The sequence below is a fragment of the Lontra canadensis genome, unplaced genomic scaffold (assembly GCF_010015895.1).
Source record: "Lontra canadensis isolate GAN:19392208 unplaced genomic scaffold, GSC_riverotter_1.0 scaffold36, whole genome shotgun sequence".
Taxonomy (NCBI): domain Eukaryota; kingdom Metazoa; phylum Chordata; class Mammalia; order Carnivora; family Mustelidae; genus Lontra; species Lontra canadensis.
Genome location: NW_022631030.1, coordinates 6,212,590 through 6,228,920, shown reverse-complemented (window position 1 = coordinate 6,228,920; position 16,331 = coordinate 6,212,590). Strand labels below are relative to the sequence as shown.

The following is a 16,331-nucleotide window of genomic DNA, read 5'->3' as shown; positions in this document are numbered from 1 at the left end:
AGGAAGACGGGAATATCTGGGAGGAACAGCTCAAGAAGGGGACCTGTGGGTGGGGGATCACGCAGGTGGGGAGAGACGGGAGTGGCCTGTCACCGCTGCTACCGCGTCACCGTACCGGCAAGACAAGGGGAGTCCCAAGCACAGGAACATACACCCCCCCCAACACCTTGTCACAATCACGGTCTATTCCACAGCTAAGAGCACAGGCATTTTCTCTTAGATGCCAGGCCAAGGTGTGGAAAGGGACGGCAGGTGCGTCTAGAAGGTAATACAGAACTACCAAGAGGACGTTTGTGTTCACAGTAACAGAGGAGAAAAGCCCACGGCCTGGCATCAGGGCAGAGTCCAGACTGTCTCTGCAGTGGTCATCCTGGCTGACTTACCACATTCCTGGGGCCAGTCCAGGTGCATTCCACTGCAGTCTGATTGATGGCCTTGGCTTTGAGGCTAGGAGCAGGTGGGCGGACTCCTTTGGTGGTGACATGCTCAAATGCCAGAGGGCTATCCCCTAAATCAGTCTTGGCCCAGGCAGAAATCTCATAGGACGTATGAGCCGTCAGATTGGCAACTGTGAAAACAGGGACAGGAAGACGCATGAGGAAGCTGGAGGCGTCTGCCAAGAATTGGTGTCTTGACAAACCAAGAAACTGATTCTTAACTCCAAAGAAAAAACGGACGTTACCAGATGGGAGGCGGGCGTGGGGTTTGGATGAAATGGACGAAGGGGGTTAGGAGACACACTGAGTAATGTGTAGAACTGTTGAATCCTAGATGGTACATCTGAAACTAATATAACACTGTACGTTAACTAGACTGAAATTAAAAGTAAAAATTTAATTAAAAAAAGAATTATGTTTTGATATACAATGCCCTATTTTTTTAAGCCTTTAAAAAAAAATCACGACGCCCAATGAGGGGCTTGAACTCATGACCCAAGATCAAGAGCTGCATCCTCTTCCTACTGGGCCAGCCCGGTGCACTGACACCCTAGTTTTCAACATAATCTCTCAATTGCAGTGAGTCCCACATGTAGGATTTTCATTGTTTTACAAATCCATCCCAGCATTACTTAGTGGTGACGACTACAAATAACACACATGCCTGGGCGTTGGGTAGTTTCTTACAAAGCTGACCTTCCGGGCCTATATCTCGAGACAACCCTCTTAGCCATCTGGCCTTGGTAAACAGCTTGAAATTCTCCATGCCCTTCAACCCAGATGTCCCATGGAATCAGAGCAGGCAAACATCTGTGGGGCATGACGTTACGCATCACAAACATAACCCGATACCCAGACACAGGGCAATGCTTAAATAACTTGTGTTCTGCGAGCTACTCTCCAGCCACGAAGAGTTGTCTCCAAGCATATTTAATGAGACTGGAGAATTCTTACAACTTTGTTAAGGGAAAAAGGCAGGATACAAAACTATAGTTGAGCCTTGAACATGGGTTTGAACCTATGCGGTCCACTTATAACACAAGTGTTTTTTATAGTCCAGAACTGTAAATGTATTTTTTCTTCCTTACGATTTTCTTAAGAATATTTTCTTTCCAGGGCATCTGGGTGGCACAGTCGGTTAAGCCTCTGACTCTTTGGTGTTGGCTCAGGTCATGATCTCAGGGTCGTGGGGTCAAGCCCCACATCAGGCTCTGCACACAGTGGAGTTTGCTTAAGAATCTCTCTCCCTCCCTCTCTGCCCCTCGGCCGCCTCTCCTCAAAAATAGATAGACAGACAGAAAAACATTTTCTTTTCTCTAGCTCACTTCATTGTAAGAACACAGCACAGAATACAGACAGCATACAAAATATGTGTTAATTGACTGTTTATGCTATCAGTAAGACTTCTGGCCAACAGTAGCCTTGAGTACTTAAGTTTCTGGAGAGTCAAAAGTTATATGCAGATTTTCTACCGGGTCAGCGCCCTCTAACCCCAACTGTTCAGGGCCACCTGTATTCAAACTGAGGCCATTTCCTTGTTTGTAAGACTGAAAAAACCAACAGCACTTAGCTTAGCTGCTGCTGCAGGGATTAAAAAAGAAAAAGCTTGTAAAGTGTTTGGCATGAAGTGAGCATCAAGCTGGCCCCTCACACACATCGGGCAACAGCGAAGAACACTACGTCACTCCTGATTCGGCCGACTCCCCTCGGTGCCACATTGAGGCAATGAGATCACCAGTCCTAGGAGTTAGAAAGATGCAGGTTCCACTCCTGATGCTGTCATCTTCTGTGGGAATCACTTTCTTTTTCAACCTTGGGTTCTTATCCATAAAACGAGCATATCCCAGAGAATTAGGATCAGGGTTCTCTAAGACGGTACCCCTAGAACACCTAGGTCCATGAGCTATGCACAGCAGGTGCACAGATACGAGAGGGACTGGGACATGACCTTCCCTCCTCCCTTGGCTCAGTCTGTCCATTCGCTCAACAAATGTGCTCTGACTACCAACTCTGCCCCATGTCCTGTGAACCTTGTATTAGCAAAGGGGGAGGGAACCAGGCCAGAAAGGAGGGGCAGGCAACTCACACCCGGAACTTTCTTTTGGAACTCAAAAATCATCTGTACGGGTTCTACCTGGCTTCTTTCCAGTATCTCCTCCTTTAAGCCCCCAACTTCCATTAAGAGCCAAGAAGCTAGAGAAGGGGGCTGGGGAGCCACCGAGTGGATCTGCCCCCGGAGGCAGGACTCACTGCTGGTCTCTTTACTCTGCTCACCCGAATGGCAGCCAGAGAAGAGCCCCCTCTTCCAGGCAGCCCCCAGACAAGCTCTGCTGCCAGGAGGTCTCGCTCTTCCTATTCCTCCCTGCTCACACCCAGCTCTAAGGTGTTACCTTTGTGTGATAAGATGCTCCCCCGGAAGTTCAAAGTTCTCTTCTCTTGTTTGTGGGTGTCAAATGCCCAGAAAAGGTTCACCACATAGCCATTCACCTGCCGGGAACCAAGAAGTGGGTTAGGGGAACGGCACACAGCCAGGGAGCACAGCCAACACAAAAGACACCCCTTTGCTATTGCTCCTTAAGGCATCTCCTTTTTCACAATGGACGGGTTGTTTCTTATGCTCTTCGGATGGGTTCCCTGCGTGCTATCATTGAATAGTTGGTTATACTACACCTACTTCTAAAAACAAACGTGAGACTATATAACATACACCATAGATGTGACGAGACAAAAAATACTGTGCAGTATGAAAGGACAAGGGCCAATCACAAAGGCGGAAAGAGGAACAACTTTAAAGTGAATTACGTTACAGTAATGAAGGCCTCATCTTAGCTAGGCGATCCTTGCAGTCAAGGCCAAGAGGTCAATACGAAAGGGGCTTACTCAGCTCCCACAGTCTAACAGGAGCAAATATACCCAGGCCTCAGGAAAGACTACCTTTCCTAAGTCCTGAGCTCATAAAAGGCTTTGATCTGAAGATCTTTCGATAGGGGGGCAACAACCGAAAAAATTAAAATGCTTTCAAGAGCAAAGACTATACGGACAGGGTTTACGGGCTGGCCACCCCTTGCAGCAACGGTCTCTGAAGCCAAGGGCAGGCCACCAAATTGTGTTTCAGTAAGTGGCACGAGGGCGCCAAAGGCTGTCTGTCCCGCCACGGCTTCACGGACAGGGAGGGATGGGAGGAAAAACAGATAAGAAAGAAAGAACATCATGGAAGATGCCTCTCAGCTTGGAAAACCACGGGCACACAGAGGCTCATGGTGGTGTGGGCTCTGCAGACAGGCTGCGTGGAGGGCACAGTGGGGCCGGAAGGTGAGGATGCAGAGTGGCTGGGAGTGGATACGTTTCTAAGTTATCCAACTCTCTCTCTCACTGTGGGAACCTCTGCATTAGTGCTTCGCACCAGGAAATCCAATAAAGCTGAAAATTACAGGGCATACATATTCTGTTAACACCATCTCTTTATTTGCACTGTAGCTGTGAACCATTTAATTATATGGTTTAAAAAAAAAAAAGGCTCCAGGCTGAGGCAGAATAATTACACGAGAAGGACTCAAGTTGTTCTTCATGGGGGAAGCAACCAACCTAGTCGCGGTATTTTGGTTTTACTGAATCGGGGCAGTGGCTCCTCTTCCTAGTACTGTCCCGGCTACAGTAGTTCCATTGCAAGCAGAGCCCCACCCAACGGCCAGTCTGAAATCCCAAGGTTACCTTGATGTCACTCTCCATGGTCAGGGTGAAGCTCAGAAAATTCTCACCATAGCTGTCGATGTGGATATCTGGCGGTGGGATCTCTGAAAACAATAACGGAATTCAAAAAGAGAAACCACGTGATGAAAAGTGAGGAAGGCAGGACCTCACAGTTTTCAACTTGACAGACAAAGCGATCTTTTAGTGGGAGAAGAAAGGGCTGGTGTTTCGCTATTCTCACTCGTCTCTTTTACCGCTCTTGTCCCGAAGCCGAGGGGGGGCCCACAGTCATCTGGTAAGCACACAACTATCTGGGCCCTGTCAGCTATCCTGGCAACTGGGTCAAGATCTAGAAAAGTTCCATGATGATGCCCCCAGACAGCCCAGCGGCAACCTGCTTCTGAAACACAGAGGCATCCCCGTGGGTACCACCTCTCCCGGCACTAACAGAGTCCCAGCAGCTCCAAGGTTGAGGGCACAATAAATCCGAGGGCATAAGTTGTAAATACACGCGTGGCAAAATGGAAAGAACGTGGCCTCTGGAGTCTGACCAACTTGAGTCCAAATTCCCATTTGGACACTTAGGACAATAGTGCAAGCGACTTATGTTCACACTAATGTTAACTCAACCAACGTTCCCATTCTTTCCGTTTCCAGTGAAGTCTTACCTAGGACAGACTGAGGAACTGGGAAGTCACTGGCATGGGCACGATGAAAGGGGCAGAGAGGAAAGACCCCTCTCCATTCAAGGGATGAGAGCATGGTGCTTATCCTTTGGAAGGTCTGCCCAAGATGGCGGACCGCACCCTGTCAGCCATGATCCAAAGGGCTCCATGGGATAACTGCTCGTAAGCCCCTTACACAGGCAAGGGAAGAGACACTTGAAGGAGAAGGTAAGACTTGGTGGCAAAAGACATGCACCAAAATCTGGAGGAGTCCCTCCAGACAATCACCCATGCAACAGGAGTGGGTGAGGAAGAAAGAAAGGATGTTAGGGCAAGAAGAGAGGGTATTAGAGGAGTTTCAGGCCACCAACTCGGAGCAAAATGGTGAACATGTTGCCATCAAGCCAACTTGAATTACAACCGTGGTAACTGGGGATGGGTCACAATCCTTCCCAAAGCCCAGTTTCCTCAGCTATACAATGAGTGTAAGAATACCTATCGGACGCATAAGGATTCAAGGAGATCAAATCACCTAGAACAGGAAGCACGGTGCTTAGCACAGACATGCTCGGTCCATGGCTGCTTCTCTCGTTGTTGCTAGGAATCCCCCACCTCCACTAATGCACGGGGTGCTTCTGGCTGATGTCACTGCTGCGTGCGTCCTCTGTGTGCCGTCGTGGCGACACAGGCTCCCAGAGAGAACACAGCGCGCACTTTCTGACTTCGCATACTGACTGAGGCCTGGACGGGCCCTAACCAACATCCATCCAAAGAGCAGGGGCTCACCAGCAAAATCCAACAAAAGAAGTCTAAGAGACTTTCCATGGCAGGTGTGACCTGTGTCCAAGGAATTCAAGGTACAGGTCTTATTGCTGACCTTCCAGTGTCCCTTCTTCTCGGTGTGTATGTTTTGATCAATTTTGTAGAGGGAAATGACAACACAATCAAAACGCGAGGAGAGTGCACACTCAGTATGCCTTTTCTAATGACTCCCAAGCGCCCTGTTACAAACACTGGCTGGCTTCACTAAGTATGGCTTCCTCCTGCCTGATCTCAAGGAGCCCAAATGTTATAGTGACTCTCCATAACCCACAGCCTATCTCTCACAGGCTCAGGCTAAGGTAAAACAAACCCACTGCACGTGACACCTCACTCCAGGATCGGAAGCCACGAGTGCCAGGGCCAAGTTCAAGAAGCACTTGAGAAAACGAGCTACAGTCCGTCTCCCCGAGTGTGCTGGAAGCCTTCCTTTTAATTGCTTTAATTCACTCCTTCGTCAGCGATCTCACTGGCTCCTCCCTGACACCCGTGGGAGAGTGAAGGAAAGCACAACAGACCCCTGCCCTCTCAAGGCACAGACGCAAGCTGGACCCGAGCAGTGGGAGCAGGCGTCTCAGCCCAGGGGAAGCCAGGCGGCCTGGTGGTTAAAGGCACAGGCTTCAGACTCAGGAGGATTGGACTCCGATCCCCACTCTCTGCCGTTTACCGACTGTGTGGGAAGTGCCTTAACTTCCTTCTAGCTCCTTATCTGTCCTTATAGCTGTCTGGAGGCTGCTAAGGGTTCAGTGAGATGGGCTGACGTATGCAGTGAACACAAGCATGGCCCTCGGCGAGCAGTCGGCTATCACTGATGTCACCTCTAGTGCTAGAAACTTCCATCTATGCATCGTGTGTCGGTGCCACAGGGGAAGTTACACGTGTCAGCAGAGCGCTCTTAGAAATGCCATCAACAGACACATACACAACCAGGTCTGTCTGTCGTGAGAAGGAAGGACTCCTTTATTCCGCAGTACTGTGTGTGAGCCCAAGAGCTGGGCATGGCAGCCTCTGGAAATCTCCTTGTCTATCCACACCACGAGAAATGCTCGGCTCTAGAAGAAGTGCCTTCGACAGGCCCCAGAGAAACTCTGTATCTGAAGCTCTACGGAAACCCCTGGAAATGTGTACGTGTTGGAGGGGGAGGAGGTTGCCTGAAATTTTCTCATCTATGCCTCTCTGCTTCCCAGTCGCACTGAAAGTCACTTCCAAAGGGTTTCTATCTTCTCTCAACCTGCAAATGCTGGAATCGTTTACCTTTGCCTTTGATGGTGGTGATGGATTTAGAACCGCTCCAGTTTCCTACTCCACGGCTCGTCACCGCAGCCACCTTTCCAAATCAGAGCGTGAGTTAGTATAAAATAAGGGCACTACAGCATACGGCGAGGGTTTGGAAGGAGCTGCGGGGCTGAGACTCGGGCATGAGGGTGGCAAACGGTTTATGCAGACAGATCCCGGACACTCAGAGGCCCCAGCAACTACGAAAACGGGGGGTTGGAGACAACGGGAGGGGGCGGAGCAGTGGAGGAGAGGGTGTGGGATCTGGGCAGAGGGAGCTGTGATGGTGTAGACATGATGGATTTCTGCTGATTGACAGGGCTCAGGTTCTTCTATAGCGTGTGGGGGCGGGGGGAGCCCGTGGGTCCCTGCAGCCCCACATAAACATACATGTATGTGAGAAAGAGGACTGAGAAAATCATCAGTGTCATGGAGTCTGTGTACACAGTTAATGGTCCCAACAAATACACTCGGCACGAAAGCTCTTTTCTGCTAAAGGTATTGATACCATATTGCATAAGATCCCCACGACAGCAGCTTCTAAATGCTACTTACCATAGCTCTGCCCACCCTGCAGCTAAAGAGAAGCAGAAAAGCGGTAGGTGCAAGAGTACAGAGGTGGAGGGGCGCCTGGGTGGCTCAATGGGTTAAAGCCTCTGCCTTCGGCTCAGGTCATGATCCCGGGGTCCTGGGATTGAGCCCCGCATCGGGCTCTGTGCTCATCAGGGAGCCTGCTTCCCTTCCTCTCTCTCTGCCTGCCTCTCTGCCTACTTGTGATCTCTGTCTGTCAAATAAATAAATAAAATCTTAAAAAAACCTACTTGTGATCTCTGTCTGTCAAATAAATAAATAAAATCTTAAAAAAAAAAAGTACAGAGCTGGAACACTAGCAGAAAATCTGCGTGAAAAGCAGGTAAAGCTGCATTACCAAAAATTCTCCATTATCTGAGGGAGATGTGATTTCAAGTTCTCTGGGGCACTTGTTTAAGAGACTGAAATGATGATGAGCTCCCAGGGCAAGGGGGTAGGTGTTTAGCGGACTACCAGCACATATCTCGTAAAGGTCAGCCTGGTGTTCTCCTGTGCTGAGACTACCCAGCTGGCTGAGACGGGGGCTGACACTCACTCTGACGGTGTATGGAGCGTTAACCAGTAAATTCTTTATTTCCGTAAAGTTACTAGCAGCCCTCTGGGAGGCCCACATCTTGGAACCAGTCCTGCTGTATTCCACCTAAAGTGAAAAGAAAAAATTATTAGTAAGGTAACCGATCGTCTGGGACATCCTGATACCTTACAAGGAGGCAGGAGGAGAGAGGGAAAGATGCAAAATGTTCTGATGGGTGGACCATTTACCCGGCAATACCAAATCAAGTCCTAGCCATTCAGAACACGGCCCTACACTGGTAGACCCAGAGATCCGCTCACCCGGATACACGTGGCGCGCCGCTCCTAGAAGTTACTTACAATGTACTCTCGAATGAGGCCATGGGAGTGGGTGGGAGGAATCCAGTGGGCCACAATCACGCCTTCCTCTTCCCTGTGGAGTGACAGCTGGAGATTTTGCGGGGCGTCTGGCACTAGGAAAGAGTCAACTCAGGGTTAAAACCCATCTGCATACTGGTAAATGGGAGGAACATCCCTGAGATTGAAACAAAAACTAGAAAGAATCCAGGGACAGCACTGGGACCAATCCACTAGTAAAGGCTGTAAGTTTGATCTTCACCTCGATAAACCTTTCCTCTCTTCCAGAATGCGAGGCATGCTGGGCACACATAAGACCGTGGCTTAGTTCTTCTCTATACATGCAGCCCATGTCATTAGGCTCCCACACTCCTGAGTGTCCTTGGGAAACTCTGCAAATCCCACAGAAGGTCCTGCACACACCATCAACAGAAACTAAGAACACTTACGTCCTTCTGGCGTCCGCAGAGTCACAAAGTCGTTGGTGTTATGCACTTTGCTGAGGCACTGGACCTGCACTTTGACCTGATATGTGGTGTCTGGCTTCAAGACTTTTAATATGGTGTTGGTTTTATTGCTGTGCGTCTCCACGGTCTTCCAGATGCCCTCCCCAACCATCCTGGCCGAGAGAAGAAAGACACCGTCACATCAGAGCAGAGTGGGCTCGCAGGGGACGCCCGGGCTCAGTTAAGGAAGAGCCGCTCTGTGAGCACCACGGGAGTTTGCAAAATGTCCAGGGCTGGTAAGAACACTGTTTTCTTCTCTCACAGCCAAGATGGGACCCACCTGTAGTAGACGTTATATACACAAGCAGCAGAAGGCATTTTCTTGGGCCGCGTCCAGGTCAATGTTACGTCCCCAGAGAAGTCAGCCGTCCACTGAAGATTCTGTACTTTGTATACAGTTAGTTCGTCTAGAGACATGAAGGGGGGAAGAGAAAGAACGTGGGATCTCAGAAATCCTTAGAGGTCCCGTGATGTTTGGGGGGACCTACCATGATCTAGGTTGTCAGGCCATGGTCAGCATCTTAAGACATTCCAGAAAAAAAAAAAAAAAAAAAAGAGTTCAAACCTTCCTATACGACCTTGCCCAGGGTCTCCTAAATTTCCAGTCCCAGCATTTCCCTTGCATTTCTCTTCCTTGTCTACACAGAGATAAGCCTGCTTCCTCAAGAGGGAATTCTACAGATCCAGGGATGACATCATAGCAGGGTCCCTTACTGCGACAGACTGAATGTGGGTGTCCCCCAAAATTCAAATGCTGAAACCCAATCCCCAGCATGATGGAAGCGGGGCCTTTGGGCAGTGATCAGATCATAAGGATGGAATCTCATGAATGAGATCAGTATCCTCATAAAAGCGACCCCAGAGAGCTCCCTCACCCCTTCCGCTGCGGTAGGACGCAGGGAAGCCAGCTGTCTATGAACGAGGAAGCAGGCCCTCACCAGACGTGGAATCTGTTGGTTCTCTGGTCTCGGGCTTCCAGCCTCTAGAACTGAGAGAAGTTTCTGTTGTTCATAAGCCCTTCAGTCTGTGGGGTTCTGTTAATAGCATTTCCAGAAGACTAGGACAATTATTAAGGCCCTCCAGACAGAAGGACTGTGTAGACCCCGCCACAAAGCCTGAGGTTCTGGGATCGTGGTGCACCCGCACGAAGTGGGCCATCACAGAAAACAAACCCAAGACCACAGCTTCCCTCACAGAGATGAGGCCCAGCTACCTCAGAGGCAAGACGAGCCTCCCTTCACCAGGCGCTCCAAAACTGGGCAAGAAGCGGCTTCCCCTGCAGACCGAGGAAAGGCTCACAAGGTTCACAAGGGCCCCAGGGGTGGCACTCACCGCTGCAGGCCCTCTCGTCGCTCTCGTCCGAGCAGTCCAGGAAGCCATCACAGCGCTCGGAGAGCACAATGCACGCCTCGCCGTCCTCACACTTGAACTCCCTGCTCATACAGGTCAAGGTGCTGTGTGTGGCTGCAACAGAGGGGAGGGCGCGTTGTGGTAACAGCCGAGCATGTTCGGGGGAAGTGGTCTGTGCTCATCAGCTTCTCATTCGAAATACGCCTCTGGAATGAGGACCAGTAACCCCTTGGTGGCGCTGGGACGCCTCCTTATCTGACAGGAGCACAGCAATCTGCCTCCAGGAAAGGGAAGAGCTTTGGGGTCAAATGATCGAAAGAGGACAGAGTAATTTACAGGCTCCATGGCGATGCGCTGGCATCGCTCATTGGGACGCAGGCCAAGAAACGGTGCCGTGTTCTCATGAGAGAACCAGCACGACCAACAGGAATGATAATGGATCCAGAGATGCGATCCTAGAAATGAAAAGATACAGGGGGTCGGGGTGGGGTGCAATGTTTTAACAACTGTTCTCAAGCAGTGAGGGCTCACGTGAAGGAAGAATTAAGACTTTGCACGTCATTAGAGTGGAGGCACAGACTTCAATTAAATACACTTTAAAGAGCTCTCTAGTATAGCAATTGTCAATGAAAGAAAGGAAATGTGAAGCTTTTTACAAACTACAATCCCTCATCTCCTGGAAAATCATTGTGTTAAAGAGCTCAGTGACATGCTGAGCTGAAATTGGTTTGCCTTGGGGAGGTGGGGGGGTGGCTTGGTTACAAATAATTAAATAAAATTGCACTAGAGCATTTAGAAAACGTTGGAGACTCACTAGTATAAGAAAACCAAGATGGAATTCATCCTTCCATCTATCTATGCACCCATTTACCCACTTACCCACCCATTCAACCAGCCACCCATTATCACCCACCCCCCAATCGAAACACCCATCCATCCATCCATCTCCCCCTTCATTATTCATCTACCCATCCATTCACCCACTAGCCCACCCAGCCATCCATCTATCCAACCACCCATCTTCTCAACCATCTACCCATCCACTCACCCACTAGCCCACCCAGCCATCCCTCTATCCCTCCAGCCATCTTCTCAACCATCTACCCATCCACTCACCCACTAGCCCACCCAGCCATCCATCTATCCAACCACCCATCTTCTCAACCATCCTACCCATCCACTCACCCACTAGCCCACCCAACCATCTCTCTATCCCTCCAGCCATCTTCTCAACCATCTGCCCATCCAGGGAATATACACGGAGGGCCTACCATGAATCAGGTACTGTTGACGATGCTAAGAATATGGTGATGTGGACAAGAAAGGGCCTACCCTCACAGAGCTTACTTTCTATTGAGAGAAACAGCAAACAATTAAATAAATCTGTGGTTTTAGATAGTGATTAAAAATGACAAAGAAACATGAAGAGAGGAATAGTAACAGAATGATGGGCAGGGGTCATTTCATACGGAATACTCAGGGAGAAACTCTGTGCAAGGCATTGTTTTAGAAAATACCAAGATCCCCCTCCCAGAATTATTCCACATGGTAAAATAGATCTAAACAACAGGTGAGTAGTAAAGCTGGTGGGTGTTTGAGGTTTCTTTATGAAACACGCCTCAATTTTTTTTGAAGTGGGAAAACACAGGTTTTAGAAATGGAGAATACGATTGTTATTAATCTCTGAAAATCCTTAAGCTGATAATTAAACAGGTGATTAATAGGCACTTGGAAGAGAACCTGGCGGCCCTCAGGGGCCAGCTTCTCCAAGAAGAATGGCCGCCATGTTAATCTCATTTCCTTTTCTGATACGGCTCCCTGATTAATGGATGGAGGAACACTGGAGATAGAGCACATCTTGATTTTAAGACCTTAACCAGGCAACATCGTTATAAATAAGGCTGATTTGGAACAGGTTAAAGAAACTTATTTAAAGAATGCCAATTAATCTCACCCAGGAGGAGGATCCTATTTCATTTCCTCTGTTAATTATGTTCAGTGTTCGTCTTACTGTGCAGTTACTTATTTGGCTGAAATGTTCCTACTATGAGTTTGGGAAATGTGGGATCGATCTGCCCTGTTATTTTGAGGTCCCAAAGGTCCATCTGAATTTCACCCTACTCTCTCATTTCCCTCTGTTATTTCAGAGTCTTCCACGATAAGAACTTTGAATGTGGCATGATGAAAAGATCACAACCTTGTGCAAAAACAAAACAAAAACAAACAAAAACAAGGAAAAACAAAAAACAACTACTAAATAAATATCCCGGGCTGACACTGAAAAGGTGATCTCTAAAGCTGATTTTCCCGTCTCTAAAATGGAGATAATCCCCAAGTCCCAAGGTTATTATGAGAAACAAAGCAGGAGTAATGGGGTCTTCTCCTGTTCTCCAGAAATCCTCCCTAAGCAGTGAACTCCTCAGAAATTACTCACGGCAGTTGGCCTCATCCTGGCCATCTTGGCAATCTTGGTGGCCATCACAGCGTTTCCAGTTTGGGATACACTTCTTTGGTTGGCGACATTCAAATTCAAATCGGTCACAGTGCCCATGGTGAGTGGGAACAGAGGCAGCCGTGACATTTGCTGGAAGAAAAGGTATTGAAAGTTCACTTTTGAGTAGTGAGGGGGCTGGTCAGCAGGAGCAACCAACTCCATGCAGTGGGGAAATTTGGGAAATCACAGCGCTGTTGGAAGCGACAGGGCCTGGAGGCCACTGTGAGCTCTGGGTAGGGAAGGTGGATCGACCGGACACAGCTGTCTGATTTTGGAAGCTGGGCACAGACAGGGGTAAGTAGGGACCAGAAGAGGCTGGACCCCATCCTGTCACGTCAAAAAGCAAAAAACCTGTAAAATCAGTATCAGAGAATCTTCAAAAAGCTGGAAAATGGTATCTGTGAACTGCAGAAAAGAGGGAGAAAGGCAGGAAGGGAACAGACCAAAGAGTGTTTGAGCAGCAGAAGATTCCCTACGTGTTTCACTCCCACACACCCCCCACACGACGGTCGCCCAGACATCACCCTACAGAAGCCTGGAGGCTTGTTACATGGAGGGTAAGAAGGGCTGGTTGGACGGGCCCAGTGACCAGCAAGAAAGCCATACTGAAGAGAAGGGGTTAAACCCACAGATCGCTGAATGGGAGGATCCTGGTCCCCATCCTCATGAGCTCTGGCAAGGACACCTTTATTGCTTAGGCAGGGGATTGTAAAAATCTTCTCTAGGGAAACTGAGCAGCCTCGGGAACAAATCCTCAAGCAAACCAGATCAAGTTCCCCAGCAACTAGCCTGACCATGAAACTCAAAGCTGACACACCTACCCATGGGCACAATCTCTTGTGTTTTTGTCCCCACCCTTAAACACAAGCAAGCAACCCAGGATTATCTGGGGAAAACCTTTGACATGAAAGACAGCAACGAGCACAGACCCTTTCCCTGCAAAAAAGAACATCTGGAGGAAATAGAGACTCTGTAAGAAGAAAACCTTGAACGTAAATATCCTTGATATGCTCAGAGGAATATTATCTCTGCATGAAAAAAGGACAGGATGCCATGAAAAAAGAAGAGTACTGGAAAGTCAAAGCTCCTAAAATTAAAACCACGGTAACTGTAATGGAAAACTCGGGAGCAGAGCTGGAAGATAGAGCTGAATCTTCCAGGAAATAGAGGGGGAAAAAAAAGAGATCAATTAAAAAATAAAAAGGTGACAGGACCACAGCAGTAGATCTAATGTATGAATGATGAGAGTTCCAGGAAGAAAGAGAAGCTGCTTGGTTGACAGTGGAGTAACGCCTTCAAAATTCTGAAGGAGAATTATCGACAACCTAGAATTCCAAACCCAGACCAACAACTATCACTCACATCTGAAGACAGAAGAAAACCACTTTCAGAAAAGCAAGACCTCAACAATGCTCTCCACATTCTCTTTCCCAGGGAACCTTCTGGAAAATGTGATCTACCAAAAAATGGGATTAAAAAGAAAGAGAGGGAGAGAGGGAAAGGAAAGATGAGGTAGAGAAATCTGGGATTTTACCGGGATTTCCAAGGGACATCTCCTACGCCTAGAACCCCTTTGCTGAAACAGGGTACACGGGAAAAAGTGGTAAAAAATGAGGTGAGAAAGCCAAGACAAGGCACATCACAGCACTGATGCTTACACACTAAGGGGGCCGCCAGAAGTTTCCAGACTGGGGAAGGCATGATCATGCATCCATATGCGGCCTCTCAGAAGGTAAACTGTAAAGGGGAGAGGCACAAGGCCCAGAGACCAGTTAGGAGACTCGCAGTGCAGAAACCAGATCCGAGAGCTGGAGACAACCCAAGTTAATTTGCACTGGTGACATACATACAAAAGGAATCACAGAAGCTGAAGGAAAGATGGAAATAGGAATCTGCTCTCTGCATTAAGCAGAATTTGCTAGAGTGTGTTAATACCCTGCTCAGAAGTTTTAACAACCCAAAAGCAATTTTCAGAGGAGAATCCAATCACTAAACAGACAGGTGGTCTTAGGGGGCCAAGGACAGAGATGTAACAATTTTCTTTATAATTTGTTTTAATTTGAGAAGCATTTATAGGACACTATTTGCCTATTATTGTAATAAGTACAGTGGGGGATTCAAAGTACTGTGTGGCATGATCCCAAAACATGAGGTCCGTATAATCGCTTGGAAAGCAAAGATTCCCAGGCATGAGATGACCAGGCAGCAGCACATGGCAGATCGCAGTGAGGAATCCAAAGGACAACAGGTAAGTATGAGACTGTGAAAGAGATCATGGAGCACCTGGGTGGCTCAGTGGGTTAAGCCTCTGCCTTCAGCTCAGGTCATGATCTCAGGTCCTGGGATCGAGTCCCGCATCGGGCTCTCTGCTCAGTGGGGAGCCTGCTTCCTCCTCTCTCTCTGCCTGTCTCTCTGACTACTTGTGATCTCTCTCTGTCAAATAAATAAATAAATAATCTTAAAAAAAAAAAAAAGATCAGTGTCAATGACAGGACTCTGTGAACGTTCCGTGGTGCTGGGCTTGGGAGGGCAGATGACGGTGCCCTTGGCGCAAGCAGGAAACTCTCAAACTCCAGTGAACCCAGCAGTCACATGGTGAGCTCCTGAGCTCCACGCAGAAATCCTAATTCTGTAATTCTCACAAACACCCCCAAGGGATTCCATTATGGTGGTCTCTGTTCCGTACTTTGATAAACACTGGTGACATATCAAGGTCTCTTTTAGCTACAAAATCCATGCTTCTGTCTGCTGTGATGGACAGTGGGATTCACAGAGGGGGGCAAGTGGGGGGGCAAAGTCAAGGAGGATGGAGGTCTCTGATAAGACAGAAACTCTGCTGAGGGAGTATTGACAGAGAAGAAGCAGGTCTGTCCAGACAAGACGAGCAGCCCGGCTTGGCAGACGTGCCAAGTAAAGGCAGGTAAGGAAGGACCCTGAAAACGGGACTCAAGGGTTGGGATGTCTCTTCTGGACAAGAGAAAACCACTGATGATTTCACACAGTGAAGCAACGGGATGAATTTGTTTTAAAGGAGGAAAATGCTGACCTAGAAACTTGCTAGGAAAAGGATCTGCAAAGTCTAGTGAACAACTGTCTCCTCTCTTACTCTAAGCGCGTCTGAAACAGAATCCCGCTCAGGAAAGGACTCAGCACCCTTACTTCTGTTCTGCCTACAGTTAAGGGAAGGCACTAGTCGGGGTCTCTGGGTTGACTCCTGCCTCGGGCAACATGGTTACAGCCCAAGCCGTCAGGTGCCTTTCTGGGTCCGGCCACTAGATGGCAGTGCCTACCCTCCTTTAGCAGGACGGCCGCCAACCAGCCAGCAGGAAGATCAGGCTCTCCCCCTTGAGAGTTTAACACACAGCCAAACACTTCCCCTATAATTCCCATCGTAATTTCCTGTGGAGAAGGAAGCAAAGGTGGTCCAGCCGCAGCCAGGGTGGAAAGCAGGGTGGCTGGCCTTTTCGTGCAGGAAGATGAGAAGGCAGTTAGAGGAGAGGGGACCCTGCAGCTCTGAGTGCCCCAGGTCTCCCAGCTCTGGGGGTGAGAAGCAGCCCAGGGCCACAGAGCACAGGGTCCCAGAAGGCAGGGGGCACACTGAGCCTGGCCCCGCTGTGCCCAGGGCGTCCCCCTG

The 16,331-nt window shown here is 48.8% G+C and overlaps 1 protein-coding gene across 1 annotated transcript in view; it reads right to left on the bottom strand.

Annotated features, from left to right (window-relative positions):
• The window catches only part of SORL1 (sortilin related receptor 1), a 144,106-nt gene that overhangs the window by 13,715 nt on the left and 114,060 nt on the right, over nucleotides 1-16,331 (bottom strand). Inside the window, exons 31-40 of the mRNA XM_032868990.1 lie at nucleotides 12,638-12,787; nucleotides 10,186-10,317; nucleotides 9,134-9,260; nucleotides 8,797-8,966; nucleotides 8,351-8,463; nucleotides 8,013-8,117; nucleotides 6,866-6,938; nucleotides 4,149-4,231; nucleotides 2,828-2,924; nucleotides 384-568 (exon numbers count right to left, since the gene is read on the bottom strand). Of these exons, the coding sequence (XP_032724881.1) occupies nucleotides 384-568; nucleotides 2,828-2,924; nucleotides 4,149-4,231; nucleotides 6,866-6,938; nucleotides 8,013-8,117; nucleotides 8,351-8,463; nucleotides 8,797-8,966; nucleotides 9,134-9,260; nucleotides 10,186-10,317; nucleotides 12,638-12,787 (1,235 nt within the window). The remainder of the gene's footprint in view (nucleotides 1-383; nucleotides 569-2,827; nucleotides 2,925-4,148; nucleotides 4,232-6,865; nucleotides 6,939-8,012; nucleotides 8,118-8,350; nucleotides 8,464-8,796; nucleotides 8,967-9,133; nucleotides 9,261-10,185; nucleotides 10,318-12,637; nucleotides 12,788-16,331) is intronic.